The sequence below is a fragment of the Calypte anna genome, chromosome 2 (genome assembly GCF_003957555.1).
Source record: "Calypte anna isolate BGI_N300 chromosome 2, bCalAnn1_v1.p, whole genome shotgun sequence".
In the NCBI taxonomy this organism is placed as follows: Eukaryota; Metazoa; Chordata; class Aves; order Apodiformes; family Trochilidae; genus Calypte; species Calypte anna.
Window position 1 is genome coordinate 89,055,196 of NC_044245.1, and position 20,367 is coordinate 89,075,562.

The 20,367-nt window shown below is 39.0% G+C and overlaps 1 protein-coding gene across 1 annotated transcript in view; it reads left to right on the forward strand.

Moving 5' to 3' along the window:
- The window catches only part of GABBR2 (gamma-aminobutyric acid type B receptor subunit 2), a 470,545-nt gene that overhangs the window by 105,288 nt on the left and 344,890 nt on the right, over positions 1–20,367 (forward strand). The window contains exon 3 of the mRNA XM_030445229.1: positions 4,152–4,289. Coding sequence (XP_030301089.1) covers positions 4,152–4,289 — 138 coding nt within the window. The remainder of the gene's footprint in view (positions 1–4,151; positions 4,290–20,367) is intronic.

Sequence of the window (20,367 nt, forward strand, 5' to 3'; positions counted from 1 at the left end):
TCGTCTTGCAACATTTCAGGGGCTACAAATCCACATTTACCCCACTGTGATCCTTCAGGGACTGCTCCACCGTGCTCCTCTGTGGGCTGCAGGGGCACAGCTGCCATCTCACTCACCACGGGCTGTGGGGAAATCTCTACTCAGGCACCTTCTCCCCCACTGATCTTGGTGTCTTTGGCATTGCTCTCACCTCCTCTACAGATAATTTTTATTTTTTGAAGTTTCGTTTTCCCTTTCTTGACCATGTTGCTCCCAGAGGTGCATCCAGCTTCCCCCTTCACCAGAGGTGGGTAGAGAATTGGAACTGGGAGAGTTTCCAGCAGCTTCTCATAGGAGCAACCCCCTGCCCCCCCTTCCTGGTGTAAACACCGTTACACTAACACAAGACAGATGAGATTCTTCCCTCAATCTCCTCTTCTCCATGCTGAACAGACATGGTTTTCTCAGAATTTCCTCATATGGTAGATTCTCCAGTCCCATAAGCATCTCAGTGGCTCAATGCTGTACCTTCTCCAGCAGTTCCCTGTCCTTCCTGAACTGAGAAGGCCAGAACTGGACAAAGTGCTCCAGATGCAGCCTCACTAGGTAGAGCAGAGGGGAGGATAACCTCCCTCAGCCTTCTTATCACTCTTCTTGATGCACCCCAGGATGCCTTTGTCCTTCTTGGCCACAAGGACACATTGCTGGCTCATGGTCATCATGTTGTCCACCAGGACTCCCAGGTCTTTTCCCATAGAGCTGCTTTCTAGGAGATCAGCTCTGTATGGGTGCATGGGGTTATTCCTCCCTAGGTGCAGGACCCTACACTTGTCCTTGTTCAATTTCATAAGGTTTCTCTCCTCAGAATTCTCCAGCCTGTCCAGGTCACACTGGATGGCAGCACAGCCTTCTGCGATGTCAACCACCCCACCTAGTTTTGTATCACCAGCAAACTTGCTGAGGGTGCACTCTATCCCTTCATCCAGGTCATTGATGAATATATGAAACAGGACTGGACCCATCACTGACCCCTGGGGAACACCATTTGTTAGGGATGTCCAGCTCTGTGTCACTCTGTGTGACTCCGTGTCACTAATCACACCCCCCTGAGCTCTATCTTTGAGCCAGTTTTCAACCCACCCCAATGCCCTTCATCAGCCCACACTTCCTAAGCTTTTCTATGAGGGTGCTGTGGGAGTTGGTGTTGAAAGTCTTGCTGAAGTCAAGGCAGACAACAGGAATTGCTCTCCTCTCATCTATCCACCCATCTCATTTATGCCACTGTAGATGGCTATCAGATTAACCAGCCATGACTTCCCCTTGGTGAATCGATGTTGACTATTTCTGATAATCTTTTCCTCCACATGCTTTGAGATAATGTCCAGAATAAGCTTTTTCCATCATCTTTCCAGGGACAGAGGTGAGACTGTCTGGCCTGTAGTTCCCTGGGTCTTACTTTGTGCCCTTTCTGAAGACTGAGGTGACACTGACTTGTGTTCAGTCCTCGGGCACCTCTCGTCAAAAATGATGGAGAGTGGCCCAGCAATGACTCCTGCCAGCTCCCTTGGCATTGCAGGTACATCCCATCAGGACCCATGGACTTGTGGGTATCCAGTTTCCTTCATTGATCTCTAACTTGATCCTCATCAACCAAGGGAAAGCCATTCCTATGTCAAGACTTTCTCTATTACTTCTGAAGTTCTGGGACTCCTGAAGACAGGACTGAGCAGTGAAGACTGAAGCAAAGAAGACATTCAGCAGCCCCACCTTCTCTGCATTCTCTGTCACCATGGTACCTGCCTCATTCAATACTGGGCCAACATTATCTCTAGGTTTGCTTTTGCTTCCATTATACATGAAGAAATTCTGTTGACTTTGTGACTCTGATGCCTCTTTAATTCCAATGCCAGCTTTAATTCCAAGGAGGCCTTGGCTTTTCTCTTTTCATTCCTTCCTACTCTGTAAGTGGTATCAAAAGAAGTGTAGCAAGCAGATAGAAGTGATTCTGACCCTCTACTATACTCCGGTGAAACCTCACCTATAGTAGTGTGCAATAATGGAGCCCTCAACACAGAAAGGATATTAAGCAGTTGAAGTGGGTCCAGAGGAGAGCAACAAAAATAATCAGAGGGCTGGAGCACTTCTATGAAGACAGGCTGAGAAGGTTGGTATTGTTAAGTCTAGAGAGGAGCAGACTCCAAGGAGACCTTATAGCGGCCTTCAGTATCTGAAGGGGCCAACAGGAAAGCCGGAGAGGAACTGTTTACAGTAGCAATAGGAGGTGGTCTTGAAGTTCTTTACTATGAGGGTGGTGAAACACAGGAATGAGTTGCCCAGATGTTAGAATTGCCATTCTGGGACACATTCCAGATCAGGCTTGATGAGGCTCTGAGCAACCTCATCTACTTAAAGATGTCACCACTCACTGGAAGGGAATTGGACTAGATGACCTTAAACATCCCTTCCAAACAAATACATTCTGTAATTCTATGATTCTAGGGTGAATTTTAATATCAATTACTTCAGATAACGTAGGTCTTTATTTTTTAGAATTCAAAATTCAAAATTTTATTTCTCCCTGAGTTTTTATGCATGTAGCAATTGATGGGCTATAGTTTTGGGTTTTTTTGTTTTGTTACTATTGATATCCTCCTTATTTCATATATGACTTTTATTCTTCTTGAACTGTTAATCAGGGATATATAAAGCAGAAATAAAGAATTAATCATCTGGTTTTAAGCTGGTATGAAAAGCAGATCAGCAATATCTGTTGCTGTAGCTTGAAATGATGAAGTGAATGAGAGCAAAGACTTGGTTAAATGTCAGTTAAGTTTGTAATTGGAATAAACTGGCTTTTAACAGGGGGTGAGGGGGGGAGGAGGAGGAGGAAGATTGAAGGATGCTGCTTTGCTACTTGTTCCAGTAATATTTCTTCACAATGTGAGTTTGCCACCAATCCATCAAACTGACGAGGAAGTCTCTACAGCTGAATGTTGGGGGTTTTTTTTTTCTGTAATAAAAAGGAAAATGTTGTGCTTTGTTATGCAACTTTAAAAAGTCCATGAGTAAAAATCTGTATCAGTTTGAATAAGTGGGAACAATAATTCTATTCTTGCAGATGGAATGCAAATAGAATAATTTTTCTTTCAGCATATTAATTCAGTAAGAAGATTAATATAAGCTTGCAAACTTCTTAGTAAAAATCTTTATTCTCTCAGCAGAACACAATACAATTACTAGCTGGATCCTGATAGTATATGAACTATTCTATTAAATCGTCCTAATGAAATACTGGACATGGTATATGATAGTCCTTATAAAGACCATATTTGAAGAAGACTTTGTAGAGAAGGCAAAAGAAGGCAGAAAATTTTGTTTTGAAAAGAGAGATTAAGAAGGGACTGCAACTGGAGCAGTGACAGCTACTATTATAGCTTGTTTGCATTCTTGAATTCTGGTATGCTTTGGAATAAAATTCTGAATTTTAGATACATGTTTTATTAATACTTCACTGCAAGATCATGGAATTAAGCCATGACTGCATAAATTGTTATGACTGATTGATGCAATTCCATTTAAGAATTTATATTTATACTTTTTGCAATACTGACTAGCATTGCCCTTTGTTTCTTAGTTTTTAGTCGTGGTCTCAGCTTATGGTAAAATTCTTTACACCTGAAATAATGGTTAAACTAACTCTCAAAGAAGCTTAGAATAAGTCAGGTTGGAAAGAACCTCAGAAGATCATATGGGCTCATTTTCTCAAGCTATGGAAGTCTTCTTGACATCTGGTATTAAATTCTAAATTTTGCTTTTGGAAATGGTGGGTCTGAATGTAGAAGAGGTTTCAGTCAACCATTTTCTTGTTGGGGCTTTTTTATTCTTTGTCAAATGGTGGTATCAAAATTATGATGTTGCAGCTGGGGCTTGGAAGGATAACATAAGAGGTTTTGAACAATGGAAGGAGGGATTTTCTTGTCCTTTTACTACATCTCATTAGAGGTCTAGAACAGAGTGCTCCTATTTTTCATTTTTGGATCTTAAGAAGAAGTTAGATATTGTACAGTTTTTACATTAGTGCAACTCCTGATTCTTTTTCACGCCCAATAGTTTATTCTTTAGTTAATTATGTTATTTGTGACATTGAACATTGCCTCTCTTTTTTTTTCCAGTGTGACAATGCAAAAGGACTCAAAGCCTTCTACGATGCAATAAAATATGGACCTAATCATCTGATGGTTTTTGGTGGCGTGTGTGCAACAGTTACTTCTATCATTGCTGAATCTCTAAAGGGATGGAATTTAGTTCAGGTAAGTTATGGAATATATTCAAATGCTGACTATATTGTATTTCTGTGTGTGTTTGTTTGGTTTTTTCCAATTTAGGAACTCAATATTTGATGTTTTTTCAAGCTTCTGTAACTAGGAAATTAGTATGTCTCAGTTTTGAAGGCCAGTGAAGTTATGTGTGAAGAAGAGTAACTACTTCTATATAGCACTAGATTTTAAGGCTTCACATTGTATTCAAAATGCTTGTGAATATGGGGAAGCAATCATATCTGAGTAGATTATGTGTATACAGTTAATGTAGCTCAAAAAGCTAAATATAAAAATGAAAAGCTAAAATCCGAAACAAAATGAAGTTCAGTCATGATGGGTGAGCAAACCTAGGACTTACCCAAAAGTTAGAGGAAACAACTCATCAGCACTTAAATTATGGTACACAGGGGGTCTTTACTTGGTATCTACTCAGTCATAATGCTATAATTCCTATTTACTTTAAAAGGGTTAGAAGCACAGAAATTCTAAGTAGTAACTGGATACAGCTCTATATTTAACTGGCAAAGCACATTTATGCCCAGCTGTTCTTTCTGACTTTTCTACAAACCTGACATTTGAGAAGGTTCCCTCTACTGAGGAATCAGAATTTAATAATACTAATCTTTAAATTGTAGATGATAAAAGCATGATTTTCTTCTTTTCTTCAATCATCTGTTCAGTGATGATCTTTGGAGTGATGGCTGTTCATGCCAGTTAGCCAGCATGAAAAGCAGTTTTGCTTTTCCGGTGTGGAAACATGCTGGCTTCCCACTCAATATTCCTTCTGCCCAAAGATAATTTTATATCACATTTAGTAAAATAAACAAAACATTCTATAGCAAAATAAAATAATAATATGTAACAATTACCTGAGGTTTCAGTTACTCACAGAGTCCTCTTTTCCACCTGGAATACTCACTGAGATTATTGCAGAATGAACAAATGAGGTATAATTAAGTTTATGAAGTTAAGGATCAGAGTACAAATGGGAAAATCTTGGGAGGATAATTAAAGTACCTTGTTAACTGTGTTTACAATGCCTGTCGGATCTATTTTTCTCATGCTTCAGGTTTTTTTCTGATGTGACATATATCAGTTCTACTATAAAAAGAAAATAATAGTGTGTCTCAGGAAAATGGAGAAAGCAACAGAAATCTTGAAACTCTGAACACTCTTAAAAATGGTGTAGTCTATGGTCTACAGTGGAGTTACATGACTGGATCTCTGGTTTTTCTTATCAAATTGTCATATGGAAGTTCCAGATGATGTAGGATTTTTCAAGGAGACGGATTTCATTCTGCCAGATCCTTTTAATTTGCAGTGAAGTTCTGTCTGATAAGGTCTGAGAATCAATTTGTTAATGCAGTTGCTCTGTCAGTAAGGAAGGGCAATCAGAAAGATTGCTTGCTTTTAAATGTCTGAATTTGTCAATATATGTGTTAACTTCCATAATGACACGAAGCATTGTTACCAACAGCATCTTTTTTTTTATATTTAACTGGTACAACTGTGAGTATGCAACATTATGAATTATGTCAGTGCATCAAGGGATTCTCTGCTGCTTGAGCTTAGTATCCTGCAGGCACCAGATAAATCCTCACGTGGCATAACACTACTTCATGTCAGGTTTTTATATATTGATTGACTGAATGATGAAGGAACACATGGCAGTGTGGCTGAGAAGTGTGAGGTGAGGCTTAATGGATAGTGCAGGAGGAATGGAAAGAGTCTAAATACAGTTTGTGAAACTGTTATGTCATATGGTGACAGCAATATGTGTCATGTGTAAATCAGCAGATGTAGCATGTCGAAGATAATGGGGAAACAGAGTACAGTTTCTTCCACTCCTCTGAATCCACTGTCATAAACATCTTTGATTAAAAAACCCAACTTGAATAGATGGAAATCTGTAGTTCTCCAAGTGGAGCAATGATATTCAGCATGATAAAATACAAGATTGTCAGTCCTCAAAACTTGGAACTTCACCTGAGGGAATTACAGCAAACTCGCATTATTTATGCAGTTATAAGAATTTGTGATAATGATGAAGTAATCTTATATAGTAATCAAGAAGAGGAAAAATGGCATATAGACAAAAGCTAACCTGACACTGTATTATTGAATCGATGATAGGCATTTGAATGTCTGACTGCATTGTTTTCTTCCTTCTGCATGCAGTCATGAAAACACAGCTCTTAACCCTAGCCAGGAATATTTGAATTGCTTGTCATATGGTTGAGCAAAGTGATGACTGTTTTCCATGGAAGAGAAATTCAGGATGGTACTTATAGTACTGGGGGCAATAGGGAAGATAAGAAAGATGAACAGAATATTAAAAAATACTTTTAGCAAGCAAGGTGTATGGGTGACTGCCTGCAAAACCTTTCTGTGTTACTACTTTTCCTCTGTCTGGGGCAATATTTCTTTTCTGCCTCTTCCTCATTCTCTCCAGCAAAAAGTCTCTAAAAACATGCAATAAATTAAAGGCAGAGTACAAATGTCCTGGAAATTGTAACGTTGCATTTTCTACTCGAGACAATGTTATAGGAATGATGAAAGGGGAAGAAAAAGGAAAAAATAATTGCATCACAGCTTCAGTCTTTTCACTCCTTATTGTACCCTATTGATAATGACACTGTGTTTTTGACTTCTAATTTACCAGTTAATTCAGTTCACTGATTTCGTGTACCAATGTGAAATAGAGAAGACTGTCAGAGATTCACAAGAGCCTCACTCTGAAGGTGACTTGCCTTTTTTCTGTACCCTATTGAAACAGAGAGCACTTTTGCTCCCTCATCTTAGCAAATTTTGCTTCACTTACAATCAGCAACAGAATGGGAGATTCTGTTCTCAGCTGCCTGCCTTCAACTGCTGGCTGATTTAATTATCTCTTACTGTAACAAAATTAATGATTTTTTAATGGAGCATTTTGTGTCTGTAGAAAGAACAAGTTGTTTAGTCTGCAAACACTTAACCTTAAGGACTTCCACTGGGATGTGCTAGGTGACACAACCTGCAAACTGTTTAGTGAACACAAACTCTTGGTAGAACAGATGTAGAACCCATCCCCTAGCTTTCCAAGTGAAAAGATTCCCTGTGAGTAATCTCTGCGTGCCAGCAGTCCTCTGTTGAGTAACAGTCTAACCATGGGTCGGAGGCTTCAAGTACAGCTTTGATGTCCAATCTGTGGTATGGAATCTACCTGAATCTTTGGTATTTTAGTTAAAAAATACCAGTAATATTCTGTGCATCTGACAGTGGGTTATAGAGGCACGAAGGTGTAATACTGGGCAGTTGCTTTGTTGTAAGGGGAGTGATCTCAATGTCAAATTCATCTTATCCCCATTCTCTTTTTCTGTGTATTCAAGGCCATTAAGCAGAGAGAAGAATAATTATTTAGCAGAATCAATACAATGTATCGTAAAAGACCTGTTATGTTTTTATTTAGTGCACGGACGCATTTCTGCTAGTCTCTAGGTAGTAGAAAAACAGGAGGTGGTTTGCAATTCAGTCTTTTCTTCTGTTTCAGGATATCCAACAAGTTCTCCATGTGAATTTCTTACAGTGGCAAAAATGTCTAATTTGTACAGATGGGTGTTTCTCCTATTTTCCATTGTCATCTCTCACTTTTCCTGAATACCATATTGACATAAACATTTAACTGGCATAACCATTTTAACCAATCTGGTCATCTCTCGTAATGTGGGAAACTCTTTCTCCATGTTGGAAATTTGTCTTTTTCATTGTGCCGTTTCCATTATCTTTCAGCCAGCTTCATTTACAGTTTTCTTTAACTCTGGAATGAAGCCTATGCTAGAGACAAAGTAGAACTGTTACCACTTCCTTAGCATATCCTCTTTTTTCTACATATATTACATAATCTAGTCTTAACTGCTGGCTTCTAGACAGGTAATTGCTACGAGTGATCCAGTCACTAGACCATAACATTCAAAGCAGAGAAACTCTGCTTTGGATTCTTAATGTCATGTGAGGAAGATTCCATGGAAGTCCAGCCAACAAAATGATTGGGGTACATCATGATTAGGGTAACCCTAATTTTCTTAGAAAACTAAGTCTCTTATGTTGACATAGGACGAGTTAATATGTTAATGAAAAATCCTTTCATTCTTTAGCTCGTTGTAGTTGAGTATTGAAGAGCCTGCACTGAGATTTGGTTTCTTTACCCAGAGAAGCATAGACATTCAAGGTCCTATTTCTGACTGGAACCAGAAAGATTGCTGATTTTTAAGAAAATAATTTATGTTTCTAGTTCTTGGTTTCCTTCTGAGACAAGGCCGATGTGATTGCATTGTCAGTTCTTCCTAACAATTCCTGACCACTGGCTAATTGCAAACAAATTTTAACAAAAGATTTCCCAAAGATTGCTAGCTTCTATACATTTCTGGGAAAATGAGAAGCTGGGGAGAAGGATCCACATGAATGGCATAGAGGCTGCAGCACGAGCACAGAGAGAACTTGGAACCAGCCATGACACGTGTTGTTCCCTGTCCAGCTGCTCTGTAAGGGAAAGAGAGTGATTGCAATGGGAAGAGAGTTAAAAAGGCAGCAGAAAGAAAGCTGAGAAAATGCAGAACATGGGTGAGGCCCTGAAGGATGTGGAAAAGGAGCTGGGGTGTGTGTTTGTGTGTGTAGAAGTTTGTCACATGTATCTGTAGGAAACCAGGTTTTATTAGCTGGCTCTGTTACTAATCAAAATACTTGTTAATACAGAAGCTCACAACTTTATGCAGGTTATAACCAATTTTTTTTTTAAACCTTAAGTAACGTAAGTAATCACAGAGGTTTCTAAACTGGCCACCAAATCAAATTTCTTCTTGTAAATATCTACATTTTCTAAATCCTCATAGTTATCTAGAGCTCTGCATTGGCACATAAGCATTTGAAAAAATGTCCCTTCCTCCCCCTCTTTTTCTTTTTTAACTTTCCCTGTAATGTTTGTTCCAGCACAGTGAGTTTTTGCTACTTTTGCCTTCACTGCACATTTTCCATGTATTATTAGTTTGAGTAATGAAAAGGGCACTTAAACTAGTCTTTGGCTAAGAAGATTAGTTACTTCTATCTATAAGATGCAGGCAGTCCCATGTGAACAAGCCTTTTTCCCACTGAAATATGACCCAATGCACCACAAAACTGGTCTTCAGCTTCTTGGGCCAAAATCCACCATCATAATTTTTCTTTTCTTTTCTCTTCTCGTTCTTTGCTTTGCTATTTGATCTCCTGAGATTGGAGGGATTTTGTAGACTTTCTGTACTTGTGTAGTACTATTAACATCCAAGTGTATGAGGGGAAACACCTCCTGAAGTCTTATTATATAAGGTGCAAACCTGATGACTTTTCGGTCTTGCTTCTGGGAGTTACCTCAGCACACGAGGAATTTTTTTCCTACTTCACTGTAGGAATGCCTGGGACCTCCTGAGCAGGAAGAAAACACAGCAGGACTGACCTTTAGGCAGAATTTCCCGTGAAGTTTCCCCTCATTTGAGAGAAGCTCTGGTGAATTTGGGAGGAGGCAAGACCTTTTAGTTCTGCAAATCCTTCCCTTGATAGAAGCTGCCAGCAGGAGCTCTGCTGAGATTGATTGTGGCCCTCCTAAAGCTCTGGGGTTGCTGCTGGGGGAGAAAATGCCTGGGGAGTTGCAGCAGATCAGTGGCACCACAGCTCCTAATTAGGCTATGTCTCTCTGTGTGTGAACAGATGCAGACATGCACAATGTGCATAGAGCAGACTTAGAAAGTTAGTTGTGTATTCAACCTTAAACTTAGATAAATCAAAATTGCAGTGCAGCCTAGTCTAGGTGAGAAGAATTAATTCAGTGGCAAAAATCCTCTCGTGGTAGTAACACTGATCCTGATTCTTGGTGTGTAATTTCAGTTGAAATCATACCCAAGGAGCTACCTTAGCATTACATTGCTGTTAATAGCAGAAATTTGGTACACAAATTTTAATCTGAAAATGTCGGAAAATTTCCAGACTGAGTTATGGTAAGAATGCATCTCCTGTATTCCCAATAAATACTGCAAGATTTCATAGAGTCCTCCTTTCATTTCTTTCTGTCTTCTGCTTAAATGTATGAAATTTGTGTATGATTTGGCTTCACCTGGCTTTCCATCAGTTTGGAATTGACTTCTATCAAGCATTCACAGTATTTAAATATGATTACCTGCTTTTTCTCATCTCATTTATCTCATATTTCTGCCACTCAAGAAAACAACAAACTGTAGTATAAACGCTGCTCTTTGCCTTTGACCTACTGTCATCAAGTTTCATTTATCACACAAAGCATTAATAAAGGTATATTAATACAGTTCTCTAGAGTGAGAGCCAAGCTGTTTAAGACTGAGCTTAAATGTTTGTTCTAACTATGATCAGCATGTTCTGACAAAAAAAAAAAATTGTTCCTCTTGCATCTTTCTGTAATAATTCCCTTCTGTTTAGCATTGACTCAATAACAGAATAAATGAGTGATGGTCTAGGGAACAGACCTAGACTATAAAGGCAAGATTGTCACTTTGGCTTGCAGTATACTTTAGGCTTTGGAAAACACATTTAATTCTGAACAAATCAGATATTCCCTCTCTTTTATTTACTCCTCCCTTTAATTTGAGCAGTGTATTGAATAAAAAGAAAATTTATTAAAAAAATCTCCAAACCCACAGTGTAATATTACAAGTACTGTTGGTTTTTCAAACACAGAGCCTTTTAATTTTTGTTTTTCAAACACAGAGACTGTTTTAAGGCTCTCTCAATTTACTGCTGAGGTAAGGTGTTTGCAATATCCAGCTAAACCTATTATTGTAATAATTAATGGCTTTGTGTTTGGGCTTTTTCGTTTTGGGTTTTTTTGTTGCTGTTTTTTTTTCCCTGTCTAATTCTATCAAATTAGACAGGAAATTAGGTATATTCTGTACCTGTATATCAGTGCTTTAATTGTTTTGTGGGGTTGTTTTTTTGTTGTTTTTTTTTCTTTTGTGTGGTCTTTGTGTTGCTTTCTTTTCACAGCTGCTCAGCTAGGATAGACTTTAAAGGCAGAATCTTACTCAGTTACCAGAATGTTTTAGTACTGCACCTTTCAGCTGTAGCTGCAGTGCTATGAAAGATACCCCTTCATGTCCCTTTGGGCTGGCTTATTACTACTTCCTGCTGTCTTTTCTGGAAGTGTTTTTGAGAAGTAGATGGGTAGCTTTGGTTGTCATCTCTTTCTTCCTGTCCCCATATCATAGACAGGCATCAGGTTTGCTTCTTTGGGAAATCACTTCTGGTTTGGCATCTTCGCTATGCTGAATGAGGAGGACTGTGATATATACTGATTTCTTTTTCAGATTTGAGATTTTTTTTTTGGCATGGCACATTTTCTGGTACCTTGCCTGATAACTGCTTTCTATGTGGTCCAACCCACTGGACTGTAGTGCTGCTAAATTTCTTTTTAGCCCATTGGAAATTTCTCTGGGAAATGTCATATGATTTGTGTGGATGCAACTGCGTGACACCAACACCCCATTAATGATGCTATTAAATTCTATCCACAGCTCTGCCAGACCAAAGAATCATCCTTTGATTCTTTGATCCCATTGCTTTCATTGCTCTGTTACCCACAAACCTAGCTTAAAGTCTCTTCTTGTTAAGTGGCAGCATTTATTATAGTTTCTTGGCAATCGCAGCACTGGATTTTGAGTTTCCATTTGTATTTTTCTCTATGCCTGACTTTACACAAATATTTTGTTTGTTTTTTTGTTTTTGTTTGAAAGCTAGCTCAGGGAAATTGTATGCTAATTGATTGTCCATCTGTATATGATTTTTCTGCTGTAAAGGTTATATTGGCTGAAAGCTATCTCACTTCACTGAAAATACGGTACCCTTTTCACTTTTTGATTGTTTGTTGGCAATTGCTACTAATTTACTCCAAAATATTAATATTATAGGGTAGTGTTTCTGTGAATACTGAAACATTTCAAATATTCTAGAGGTGGTTTCAAGTTTGTTTTACCACTGATTCCCTAGATATGGTCCTCCTGATTATTTTCACCGTATCTATAATTTCTAAAGCTAGAGCTGGTGGTTTTGATACGTTGTTTGATGGGAGTGCCTGCTTTAATTTGTTTATAAAAGGTAGTGGGGAGTCCTTCAAGAGCAGCTTGCTGGCCTGTTTCTCAGCTGCTGGCTTGAAAAGCCCTGAGGTTGCTTTCTCTCCAGTCCCTTGGACCATCCTGGCTTGAGTTGCCCTGTATGAAGTAGCACCCATAACCATAGCTGTTGCTGTACTTGGAATATACAAACATGGTCATGGTAAGAAGGTAAATACAGCTAAGTCAAGGCTAAACTGGTATTATAAAATTAGTTGCTTCATATTATTACTCCCACAGTCTTAAATCCACTTCTTCATTTCATTTCATTCTGTCTTGCTTCAATGTTCTTCTTCATGTTACTGTCCTATTATAGGACAAGGAAAGATTTCTTATGTGGTAAATAAACCTGCTTTCCCTTGAATGCTGTTTTGGCAGCAGTTACTTAATGACTTATTTTGAAGGATAGCATAATTCATATAAATTCAGCAACAGCAGCTTCTGGGCATAGATTGAAAAAAAAACCTCATAAACCATGCAGTTGCAAAAATAAAGCACCTTTACATAATTTTGAAATTGAAATAAAATATTGGCCTTGAAAGCCAGAAAAAGCATAATTATGCTCCATTGAAGAAGTAATATATTGCTGATATGTTTATAGAAAAGTAAGCACTGAAGTACAAATACTCATATAATAGAAGCTGTTCTATGGGCATGATTCTAAAGTGCACTGTTGTATATGAACTAGTATTACGAACAGTGCAGCATCTGTCTTAATTCTTGGTATTATCAGTACTCCAAACCTCTAGAAAACTTTCTGGGAACTTGGAGATCTTGCTGAATGCTTTCTCCTGGCATCATTTAAATTTTAACACAACTGGAGAAAAAATAAGGCCTGTAAAACACAGAATAGTTATGTTTTAATTCGTCTTAAAGTGATTTGGAAACACATTTATCTCCTTTAGCCTTAGTTATTCAAGATACCAAAAGGAGAATCTCGGTGTCAGGGAAGATAGATGTGATCACTGTAGCTTAAGACCTCCATGCTTGGTTGGAAAAGCACTAATAAATGCATTTATAATTGCTGCTGAAACAGGCCATAGTTGGAGTAAGAAGCTTTGGTCCTAGGATTACCCTGAGAACAGAAACATATTGCATAGTTTTTAAGTATAGGCTCGTAATAAGGCCTTTCCTTTTCCTTTTTATTACAATCAAGACTTATGGCTATAGACAGATAGATATAAATGTCAAATGTGGTTGACATGCTTAGGTGGGTGCTACATAAGAGGTCTGCTTTAAGGTTTTTTTTCCTGTGATTTTTTTGCTCTTGAGCTTTTTTGGCCCTTCACGTGGTTGCATTATTCTGCCTGCTTAGGAGAAGTTAAAAAAATATATGACTTGCAAATCTGAGAGAGAGGGAAGGATCAGAAACATTAGTTTACCGGTTTATAAAGATATCCTGTATGTTTTTTCTGGATAATGATAGAGAAGGTCAGAATTACACATCACAGACTGTAATGAGACCAGTCTAGAAGAAATTTGGTTATGGTGACAGGAGCTTAAGAAACAATTTTCACCTAGCAAATGGCATGCAATGTTTTCAGATCTTTGTTTCTTAAAATTCAGTAATGTTGCTGGTACCAAATCTGATAATGTTTCATGTTAATATTGATACTGAGTTCTTTGACTTGTCAGTGTGAAAACACTTGTGAGCAATGTGATTTTGTTTCTGCCTTCGGAAGTCTTTCTGACAGTAGGATAAAATGTCTTTATGCTGGCTTTGGCTTGGGAAGGAGAGAGAAAATGCAAAAAAAGAGTTGTTTTTCTTTTTCCTTTTTAAGAGCAAAGGGCAGAAAGGTGCAATTATGAGGTTCTGAATTTCACTGCCTGACATATCCACCTTTCTTGATCAAGGTCTCAAGCTTCTATTTTTGCAACTATAATTATCACAGAGTCACCTTATATACAAAATGTACTCAACTTTGCCTGAGGTATATCCTCAATTATAACTCAAATCTTCCTTCATAACAAACATTCTTGTGCTGGCTTGACTTGTCTTCTATTAGCTGTCTACAGACTAGACCACAGCAAGAGATTTATGATCCTGCAACTTACATTGCCTTAAAAGATGTTTTTTTCCCCCATTTAAATCATTAAAACAGAAGATGACAAAACTGAGTAATAATCTCTCTGCAAATAATTCTGTGGTGTGCTCTTTGTGTTAGCCTCATTCTTAACCTTTCAATTTCCCATTGCCACAAGCAGTGCTAGGAGGACTTAAAGGCAACACACTGCCAATTAGTCACGGCTTGCAGACTGCTCATTTGAACACTAGGCATTTATTTTTATGTCCAGAAGTCCACATTTATTACTGCAGATGAACCGACAGGGTGTAATTTCATAGTTAGTTCAATAGTTTAACTGGTTACATGAATGAGGAAAATGAAACTTTAAATGTTTTTGCCCACTATTCTTCTGTTTTGCAGTATATTGTAGTGTTATAATCGCCTTGGAAAGTCAGCTTGTGTCTCCAGTCACAGATGAATTCACACAGAATATGATATTCTCAGTGTAGTTGTAAAGGGGAGAGGACACGGTGCAGTAAATCTAATGATTCATGTTTACAGAAAATAAGTGGACTGAGAGTGCTATTTTGGAAGTCCTAGCTGTCCATTCTATTACTAGCTCTAGGGGATCCTGCTGTAGCAGGGGGGTTTGACTACGTGATCCTCAGAAGCCCCCTCCAACCTTTGACCATTCTGTGATTCTGTAAATCCTACCTGACTGCATTCCCCAGAAGCTGAATTTGTAAGATATGTGAACCCAGAAAGCAAACCTCACCCTCAAGTTTAACATTATTGCCCCAGCTCCCTAGATGAACAATGAACTATTGATCACATGAGTTCTGAAGACCATCACACTATTCCATGTGTGACAAGCTTTGGTAAGCCCACTGTATGAGGACACCTTAAGGCCAAGTCCTACCATTCATCTCCTGAACTTGTTGTCAGACTTTGCACTTGATCCTGCACTGCTTCAGAGTGCACTGCCTCTTACTCTGCGTGTCTTCTCAGTAGTCAACCACGAAGGCCTCCCTGGCATCCCCTCCTTGCTTCTGTCAGGAAGGAACCAGACCCAGGTGATACTGCCTGTGAGTGTTTGCTAGTATTTTAGACTGCAAGTTCTACAGCTGTCATTGAAAAAACTAAGAAGGGAAATCAAACAAATGTCACTTCCCTGAATTGTCATCAAGATTATTGTGAGCAATGTAATGATTTCTGGTTTTATACCTCTTTGGCTTTTGGCCTTTGAGGGAGGCAATTCTGTCTTGCCACAAAACGTCAAAGGTGCAGTGAACTGTCTCAAATGGTCTTAGCTCAGTGCTTACCCAAGTGAAATTAATGTTTAGAGACTGGAAGTGGTACTGTCTCTACTTCTTTTTTGCTGAATACTGATACAACTGAGCTCTGTGTGGGTACTGCATCACTGAAGAGAAGGGATAGGTTTCCACTTCTCTTTGGGTGCTCTAGCCTATATTTATATGGAATGATAAGCATCCCCACCTTTCAAGCTTAGCTGAAAGCAGAAGAGTGAAAAAGACTGATGTCTGCCTGTTTTCAGAGCAAGCTTTTACCCCCAAGAGCACCGAGTTACAAAGTCTGCTACCTATACCCTATGGAGAGTGGGATTTCATATGCACCACTCTGCTTTGAATGGCTCATTGCTCCATCTCTAACCACCTCCAGGCCCAGCATGCCTGATGCATTTGAGTCCCATCCTGAGGCACTTAGCTCTCCCTGTGTGCTGTGCAGCAAGCAAAAGAACCTAACTTTGTATTCTGTTACTCACAAAAAACATTGTTCTCGGGGTATGTGTGTTTGCCAGGTATTTCTGAAACCACGTCTGCCTTTCCTCCTGCTGCAACTGCTTGCTACATCTAATCACCATATATAAAATTGCAGTTCTAATTTTAACATCAGCATTGGCTGCTGTGGAAGTGGCTGTAATGAACAAAATGAAAATTTATTAGCCGAATCCTTTCTCCTGCTCTTCTATCTAATAGTCATCTGGAGAAATCTCTTCAAAGTTGTTATAGCAGCTTTATGGGCACAGTACGGAGGAGGCTGAATGCTTCTACTGAGGTTTTAAGCCAGTATTATCCATTGAAGACCAACACACTGATGGAAAATAAATCCCCTTCATGTAGCTTCTGCCCAATATTTTGGGATGCTGAAATATACAAGACAGCTCCCTTCCTGTCACAGATTGCTCCAGGTGCTGGATATATATGAATTCGGTTTTGTGCATTGTACCTAGATCTTCTCTAGTTGATGCGGGTTACTGTCACTTAGCAGCACAAGCTGCTAAGAAAAACATACTGTTTTTCTTTTAAGATAAGATACTGTTTTCTTTTAGGATGTTTCCAGTGAATAAGATTGTAAAGGAGATGCTGTTGCTTATGACTGTTAAAACAATACAGTCAGAACATTTGCCCAGAAATGTAAATGTTTACAGTTCGCCCCTAAGAAAGTAAACTCACGTCTGAATGCCATAACCTGTTGGTTATGGAGTCTCAGTCCCCTGTGTGCTCTGTTTTTCTGGTCATGTGAACCTTTTAAATACTTTGCCGTGCACCAGGGCACCACTGACATGAGGTAGAAGCCTACCCAGAGTAGTTGGCACCCTGAGCTTTTGGGGAATGGTAAAGGCAGCCCCAGTGCCTCCAGCTGAGGGTGATACCCATCCACCCATCCACGCTTCCTTTCTTCTGGACAAGACTTACTGCCCCTGGCAGCCGGCGTGTCTAGACACAAATAATGAACTGCAGCCAGCTGCTTTGGCAGAACTGCTCTCAGTGCTGTCCTTCAGCCTGCCATCTGCACAGATGGATGTAAGGACCTGCTACCTGCACTGATGTGCCTGGTCTTTGCAGAGAGGGAGGCATTTGGCACTCTCTGTTACCCTCAGCATTCCCATCAGCTAAATATCCCCTTTTTACTATATGGGTTGTTTTCCACTGTATTTTTGCACCACCATAATTGCCAGTTCGTGTTTCAAGGAGGCTAAATGTGCTCAGAGTCCAAGGTCCACTTCTGGGACCCAGCTCCCAGAGATTTAGTTCAGCAGAACTTAAGTTGTAGCTACTGGGATAGTTCATTTCATCTGTCCCTGGGTTTGTATTCACTATGCTATGTGAAGATATCTTGTGAAAGGTAGACACATGGTAAGGATAGAACCAGAAAAGATCTGGTTTATTAAGCTTAGGGTTCATTTTCAAAGATTCTAGATATGTATAGAGAAAAAAGCTGTCTCCTGTTCTCCCAAAGATATAATTAAAGAGAATGTGACCAATCTTGTCAGCTCTAATTTTTTTTAAATGTAGCATGTGACATTTGGCATGTCTGAGCTTATGTCCATGTACAATATTTTCAGTTCTTTGGAGTGTATATATATATATATATATTGGAGTTTTCAGACCTTCAGAGCAAGTGTTTTCCAGAATCAGTCTAGTGGTTCTTAATCATCTTAATACATTCTTAATGCATCTTAATACATCTAATAATACATTAGTACATCACAACATTCCTTATTTTACCAAAAGTTGTGACTAAGGCAGTCATGACAGTGTGTAAGTATTCTGCATATATCAAAAATTATAATCTAGCTCTCTTGGTTCTGTACACAATCTAGAAATATAAGCTTTAATATTCCAAAACCTAGACATTGAAAAATTTAATCTGATTTCAATATTTTTTAAGCTTTCTTCAAGATAATTCACAGACTAAGTATCTCTATATTTTGAAGATTCTTATCTTGGTGTGCTTATTCCTAGATCCTATGAACTAATTTAATTAGGTATAAATAAATATTTATGAACCTCTAGAATTATTTTCATGGCAGTATTTCTATTTTTTCTTTGATCATACTGTATAAAATTCTGCATTATAAAATTATAATAGGATATGCAGATCAGAGCTAAAAATGTTGAAGTTTTTATTAGAATAAAGAATTTTATGAAAGTGAGAATTTTAAAACTGGTACTTGGCAATACTTCCAGTTCTGTGTTTTTATTAGTCTACAAGACTTTCTTTTGGATGTAGATGTAAATTTTTAATTTGCTGCAGAAAAAAGTTTTTAAAAGTTGTTCTTTTCAGGGATAAGTACCTTAGTGTTGTGATTGGAGGTTACAAACATTATAGATCAATGTTTTATTTTTGTTTGACCCTAAGTTTAATTTCTCCTTAGAAATATAATTGGAATATCTGGAACTATAAAAATGAAACCCATATTTGCCATGCACAAGTAAGATCACATTTTAAATCTATTGACTGGTTTTAGTATTAAATATATTTCCTCATCTGGATACTTTTACATGAAACAAAGGAGCCTCTCAGTAGGAAAAAAAAAAAAAAAAAAAAAAAAAGAAAAAAGAAAAAAATGAAAGCAGTGAAATATTGGAACAGGTTTTCTAGGGTTGATGTGGAGAGTCCAAGGTGTTTGGTGCCCTGGGCCTGACCACAATGAACAGACCATAAGCAGCAGGTTGAGGGACATGATCCTTCCCCCTGTACAGCTTTGGTGAGAGCACATCTGGGGCGTTGTGTTGTTGAGTCCACATCTGGGCTCTGTGGTACGAGAGAGCCATGGGTATGTTGGTAGGTGCCCAGTGGAGGCCCACAAAGGTGATGCATGGATGGGGGCACCTCTTGTGTGAAGAGAATCTGAGCATCCAGGCCAAGGAGACCTTCTTTTGAGCAGGGAGGGTGGATGAGACAACGTACTAAAGTGCCTTCCTACCTCAACTATTCTGTGGATGTAGTCCCTGGCCTTCATTTTTATTCTCTTATATGAGGAAAGTCTTAGAGACCTGTGCCTTTTTATCCTGGAGAACAAGAATCTGGCAGGTTATCTTATCAATGCTTATAAATATCTAAAGGGCAGGTGTCAAGAGGATGGGTCCAGAGTCCAGAGTCTTTTCAGTGGTGGAGGGGCAACAGGCACAAACTGGAACAAAGGAAGTTCCATCTGAACATGAGGATAAACTTCTTCACTTGAGGGTGGCAGAGAGCTGGAACAGGATGCCCAGAGGAGCAGATGTGGAGTCTCCTTCACTGGAGATAGTCAAAACCCACCTAAATGTAGTCCTGTGCCAACCACTCAAGGTGGACCTGCTTTAGCAGAGGGATTAGACCACAAAATCTTCAGAGGTCCCTTCCAACCCCTGACATTCTATGTAGTGAAATGAGGCAACCAGGTGCCACTAATTACCAGGTAGTGGGCATGAGCTTGTGTCAAGCCCACCTGTACCTGATTAGGGTGGGCCCCAACTGCGCATGAGCAGGATTAGGGGGCCAAGAAAAGGTGAGGCTCAAACTCACAGGCTCAGCTCAGTCCTGAGCAAGCCAGCAGAGAGGTTAGCTGATTCTTGGAGCAACAGCACCAGTCCAGGCTGGTCGACCCTGATGGCAATAGACTCAGAGCACTATTTGTGAGTTTCTGCTGGAACACCTGGTTGGACCTTGGAGTGCCGTGCCCTAAGAGAGGTTCGTCTTGCAACAATTCTATGATTTTTTTTATTGTAGCCTAAAAAGATTGAAGTAATAGCAGTGACATTACACTGATAGGCTGAAATTGCTAGATTCCTTTATCAACTAAAAATGATGAGCTGATTTTATTTTAATCCTCTTTAATTCAGTATGCATTTTTTGTTAGTGAGGTTTTTCCCCAAATCCTCCTTCAGGCTTTAAAAGCAATAACAATGAAACAGAGAATTATAACCTCTAAGTTGAACTGAATATGACTCCAGGAACAAGTAAGTATTTCTGAAAAACAAAGATCTTAATAACACAAATAAAATTGGTTTGACCCTCCTTTGAGCAGGAGGCCAGATTATTTGATCGTGTGAGTTTCCTGTGCTGTGATCCTGTGATTCTGAAATTGCTGAGCCATGGCATTTCCTGTCACGTTTAGAACTCTAAAGATGGTTT